This window comes from Colossoma macropomum, unplaced genomic scaffold (genome assembly GCF_904425465.1).
Source record: "Colossoma macropomum unplaced genomic scaffold, Colossoma_macropomum, whole genome shotgun sequence".
In the NCBI taxonomy this organism is placed as follows: domain Eukaryota; kingdom Metazoa; phylum Chordata; class Actinopteri; order Characiformes; family Serrasalmidae; genus Colossoma; species Colossoma macropomum.
Window position 1 is genome coordinate 1,956,501 of NW_023496020.1, and position 6,000 is coordinate 1,962,500.

Sequence of the window (6,000 nt, forward strand, 5' to 3'; positions counted from 1 at the left end):
CTCTTTTGATCATAGAACCAATGCTTAGACGATTGTGCCACTTAGGAGCCCCAGGCTTTCTGTTTCATTGCTTTGTTCTCTTTCTCTCTTTGCAGGGCCAGAGACCTTCAACTCTAAGTCCTTGGCCCTCCAAGCTCAGAAAAAGATCCTGAGTAAGATGGCCACCATGGCTGTGGCCAACCTGCTAACAGACGACACCAGCAGTGGCATCCTCGACGAGCTTTACAAGGCAAGCCGCGAGTTCACCAAGAGCAAGAAGGAGGCACACAAGATCATCAAGGACGTCATCAAGATCGCCCTGAAAGTGGGAATCCTCTACCGGAACCACCAGTTTGGTCCCGAGGAGCTGGAGACCGTGGAGCGCTTCAAGAAGAAGATGAACCAGGCGGCCATGACAGTGGTCAGTTTCTATGAGGTTGAATACACGTTTGACCGCTCAATCCTTTCTGAGCTGCTCCTGGAGTGCAGGGACCTCCTCCACGAGCTAGTGGAGAACCACCTGACCACCCGATCCCATGGCCGCATTGACCACGTCTTCAACCACTTTGCGGATGTGGAGTTCCTCACGGAGCTCTATGGGCCCTCTGAGGAATACAGACTCTCCCTTAGGAAGATTTGCGATGGGATAAACAAACTCCTGGATGAGGGCGTGCTTTAGCCAGCATCAATCCCTCATCTCCACCTTCCCTCCCTCTAAACTGCAAAAAAAGATATCTTGGCACATGGACCATAGAAAGACCTAATAGGGTCAATGGCTTTTCAAGAGTCAAGAGGGTCGATAACTCTTCTGATTCAGCAAGATCAATGTTTTTTTCAGATGTACTAAGGCCAGCGGTTCCTGAGACTAAATAGGGTCAATAATTCCTCAGACTCAGAAGGGTCAGTGGGTCATAAGACTCTGAAGGATCAATTGCTCTTTACACTGTGGGTTCATTGGTTTCTCAGATTCAGACTCAGTAGGGCAGTGGTCTCCAACCCTGGTCCTGGAGAGCTACCTACCTTCAGAGCGTAGTTCCAAACACAACTTGCCTCACCTGCTCTTCCCAAGTCCCTGATTGGCTGGATCAGATGTATTAGAGTTAAGTAAGGGGCAGGGCAGCTTATTGCATACAGGTTGAAACCAAAATCTACAGGAAGGTAGCTCTCCAGGACCAGGATTGGAGACCACTGCAGTAGAGTTAGTGGCTCTTCAGACTCAAGATAGTCAGTGGTTCCTCAGACTCAGTAGGTCCAGTGGTTCCTCAGACTCAAATGGATCAATGACTCTTCAGACTCATAAAGGTTACTGGCTTTTTATACACAGAAGGGCCAGTGGTTCCTCAGACTCAGTGGGTCGATGCTCTTCAGACTCAGTAGGGTCAGTGGTTGACATAAGTGGGTCAATGGCTCCTAAGACTCTGTTGGGTAAATAGCCCCTTAGATTCTGTAGGGTCAGTGGCTTCTTACACTCAGTTGGGTTCAGTGGCTTCTCACACTCAGTGGGGTCAATGGCTCCTCAGACTCTGTACGATCAGTGGTTCTTTAGACTCAGGTGGGTCAATGGCTCCTGAGGAACCACTGGCTTTTTATACACAGAAGGACCAGTGCTTCCTCAGACTCAGTGGGTCGAAGGCTCTTCAGACTCTGTAGGGTCAGTGGTTGTTTAGACCTGAGAGGGTCAATTGATTCTCAGACTCTTAGACGTAAGTGGGTCAGTGGCTCCTCAGACTCTGTTGGGTCAGTGGTTTCTTACACTTAGTAGGGTCAATGGATCCTAAGACTCTATTGGGTAAATAGCCCCTTAGATTCTGTAGGATCAGTGGCTTCTTACACTCAGTTGGGTTCAGTGGCTTCTTACACTCAGTTGGGTTCAGTGGCTTCTCACATTCAGTGGGGTCAATGGCTCCTCAGACTCTGTAGGATCAGTGGTTCTTTAGACTCAGTAGGGTCAATGGCTCCTTAGAGTCTGTTGGGTCAATGGCTCTTTAGACTCTGTAGGGTCAGTACCTTCTTACACTCAGTTGGGTTCCATGGCTTCTCAGACTCTGTAGGGTCAGTGGTTCCTCAGACTCAGTAGGGTCAACGGCTTCTGAGACTTAGTAAAGTCAGTGGCTCCTCAGACTCAGTAGGGTCAATGGCTCTTTAGACTTGAAAGGGTTAATGGTCCTCAGACTCAGTAGAGTCAGTAGCCACTCTGTGGTCCATGTCTTGGCGAGTACAGCACCTTAAATGTAGGGCTGCACAAGATATCAATTACAAGATGACAATTACTAGCTACTACAAATAATGTTGGCCAAAATAATACCAATCTTTTTATCATGTCACATCAAAGGTTCACCGTTGTGTTTTATTATATTGCAAGGCAAATCACAATTGCTATATGTAGCAATATATTTGCAGTGTGGTGTTTTGTAGGCAACACATCTAATATTTCTCAGTATAAAACTGCTCTAAGATTATTACAAGATTATTCAAAATAGGCTCCTGTTCAAAGATTTAAAACTGAACTGATCATCAAAACATAATTTTGGCTGTTTGATTTCATATTTCAAGTACTTTGAGAACAACAAGAAATTATTAAATGATATGTCATATACTGTAATTACATAAATTAAAAAATATCTTGATCTTGCTGGCAGATAATTTCATGTAAAGTAATTCAAAGTGTGTAGAAACAAGTTGAATAATCATCTTATGTCATTCTCACAGTCCGATACTTGATACATTGCCAAAATTTAAGATGCTTTCACTTGTCAAAATATCATTTTTTTGCAGTCATTTTTCTCTATCTATCTTTCCCTTTCTTCTCCTCTCTCTCTCGCTTCTGGTACTGGACTGTAAATCCATTTTTTATTATAATTATTATTATTCCTTTTCCTCTCTTTTCCTCAAGGGAGAGACAGGATGTCACGATGCCTTGATGTGGTTGTATCCAAACCTCTAAGTGTGTGTGCGTGTATGTATGTAACTTTGGGGGGAAAAAGCCCACTGTTCTGAGCTCCTGTCTTAATTGTGTGCACTGTACAACATTGTCTCCTTCCTGTCCCTCAACAACAGCACAGCAATGCAAAAGTGGCTGTATCGACGTGACACCCAAGAGTGGCTTTTGTTTATGAGTGTGTGTGCACGTGTGTGTGTGATCACTGACAATAAAACCTGTTTGAAAAGCCAATTCAGCATGAAGAAGAGTTTCACTGATTTCAGTGTTTTGAGTTGTATTTGAGTTTCTTTCTTTGGAAATAGATATACAAATTATTAAATATTAAATATACAGCACACATTATTAGAAACACCTACCTTGCACTTCCACTCACTGGCCAAACATCCTTTCCCCCGCCCGCTATCTAACAAGCTGTTGAACGTGTTTTTAGGAGTAGATGGTTAGTCCAGATGACTATGAAGTGGTGGGGACAAAAACAAGCATTCAAGGAAAACCGAACATTTCAAAAAGCAGCGGAGATAAAATTAGACATTAAAAAAGTGGTGGGGACAAAATTGAGCATCTAAGAAAGAGGTGGGGACAAACTGAGCATTTAAGGAAGAGGTGAAGACAAAATTGCGCATTTCAAGAAGTGGTGGGGACAAAAGTAAGCATTTCAAGAAGTTGTTGGGGAAAAAATTTAGTATTTCAAGAAGTGGTGGGGACATAACTGAGCACCTCGAAAAGTGGTGGGGACAAAACTGAGCACTTCGAAAAAAGTGGTGGGGACAAAACTGTTAATTTCAGAGAGAGGTGGGGACAAAATTGAGCATTTAGGGAAGCGGTGGGGACAAAAGCGAGTATTTCAAGAAATGGTGGGGACAAAATCAAACATTTAAGGAAGTGATGGGGACAAAACCAAACATTTAAGGAAATAGTGGGGACAAAACTGAACATTTCAAAAAGCAACTGAACATTTCAAAAGACAACATTAAACATTTAAAAAAGTAGTAGGTACAAAATCAGAGCATTTCAAAAAATGGCAGGGACAAACTGAGCATTTCAAAAAGTGGTGGGGACAAAACTGAACATTTAAGGAAGAGGTAGGGACACAACTGAGCATTTCAAGAAGTGGTGGATACAAAACTGAGCATTTCAAGAAGTGGTGTGGACATGTCCCCATTGTCCTCAGTGTAAATTACTGCTCTGACAACACAGGTGTACAGTTACAGACTGTAGCTCATCTGTTGCTCTCTGGGGCCCTCTCTACCCCATTCATCAGCTCTGTGAGAAACTGACCATTGATGAAGGACTAGAAGATGGACAACACAAACTGTGCATCAACAGATGAGCTACAGTCTGTAACTGTACACCAGCAAGAAGGAGCTACGAAAGAAGGTTTCTGATTAAGTGGCCAGTGAATGTACACTGAAGGATCTTAGGCCTTTTCAACAGACATCACTTTCACACCAACTCTGCTCCATCCTGTGAGCGTTCCTCTGAAGCCTGTCTAGGTGCTATGTGTGTGACTTCACAAGCTTCTATATCATAAGCCCAGGGTGTACCTGCACTATCTTTAATTAAACATTCCTTTTGAACTTGCTTTCAGTGTCCTTTGGTCATTTGAAAAGGATTCGATAGAGCTAATTATCCAGTTAGGTCACTACTGCGTCATGCAGAGTTAGCGCAGCGATGGCCAATATAATTAGTGAGTGACTTCATGAGTTGCTCTCTACACAGGCCATGCATCTTTATGACACATCCAATAAACATCCTGGTGTGAGTTTATAATCATCCTTTAATCCCTTCCCCCTGTACCCTATGCCCTTAAGAGTGCAGCTCTTCATTAGCTTATTAGTGTTGTCCTGTATAAAGCTGCAGTCCTATCAGGGGTGTAAAAGTTACGTCACAACAGCAAACAACTCACTTTCGGTGGATGATGGATTATGTGACATTTATATGACATTTTTATTTTTATATAATCATAAACATGCCCCAGCAGTACATTTCATAAATTCATTTTAATAAAGAAGCGTTCACTTTATGAGTGTTTTCCCACAGCACATTCAAAAACAACAACCCAAACAGGAACCAACAGGTTCTAGTGCTAGGCAGTTCATTTCTCATCTGCTCAAGAGACAGCTGGAACCGTTTTAATAACCACAATCAGCCATGTGTTGTCTTTTTGGTCATTTTATGCCACTCCAAAGCATCTGATTTTGCTAAATAGCTAGTTAGCTTACCTCAATAGCCTAATGCAACGATGCACTGCACTGTTCTGCACTCTCACACTTACAAATGTCTACATTTATACAGAATCATGTGTAGAATCAAACACAGCTTCAATTTGCCTCTGCTGAGTGTGAAAATACAAGCAAAAACTTCATCTGTGGCCTCTAGTATAAATGCTGATAGCATTAGCTTCTTAGCTTATGTTGGAGAAAAATTCTAAAAATAGCAAAAAACATGGCAACATACCATTCTAGTTTACATCCTGGAGGACTTAATGACGGTATAATAGTGCCGGTGCAACTTCATCTTCATCTAGAAGAGTAAAGAATTCACTAAATTGCTGTTAGCTTCTGCTGAAAGTGTTAGCAAACAAAGGATCCTGGATTAACTGCCATTCACAGCTCTGCATGCTTTAGAAAGCTGTAAAACAGGAAAAATGTAAGTAAAATCAATTATGTACTTGGGCATATTTCACATTGCAGCATCAAACACATCAGAATTTTACTGTTACTGCTAATGTTTTGTATTTTACTGAAGTTGAGAGGCCATGAGGTATATTTTTCTGGATTTTTCTGGCTTCTATATAGAAACATGAACACTCAAAGAACTCTTTGCATGATTAAATGGTTCTTTGCCTGGCAAAATCGTTCTTCAGATTGATGAATAATGTGCTGTATGTGGTTCTATATAGATTTTTTTTTTAAAAAGGGTTCTATATGCATCAAACAGGAGTTATGATGTCAAGCTTGTAAAAATAGAAGAGCTCTTTTTGGTGCCACATCTGGAATCTGGAATGTAGAACCATCTACAGCATATTCTCCATCAATCTTAAGAACCATAGAACGAAACAAAGAACGTTTCAATCATGC

At 41.9% G+C, this 6,000-nt stretch overlaps 1 protein-coding gene across 1 annotated transcript in view; it reads left to right on the plus strand.

Annotated features, from left to right (window-relative positions):
* The window catches only part of tnfaip8l3 (tumor necrosis factor, alpha-induced protein 8-like 3), a 54,534-nt gene extending 51,383 nt beyond the window's left edge, over positions 1 to 3,151 (plus strand). Inside the window, exon 2 of the mRNA XM_036564586.1 lies at positions 96 to 3,151. Within this exon, the coding sequence (XP_036420479.1) occupies positions 96 to 658 (563 nt within the window). The 3' untranslated portion in view covers positions 659 to 3,151. The remainder of the gene's footprint in view (positions 1 to 95) is intronic.
* Positions 3,152 to 6,000: the final 2,849 nt, after the last annotated feature.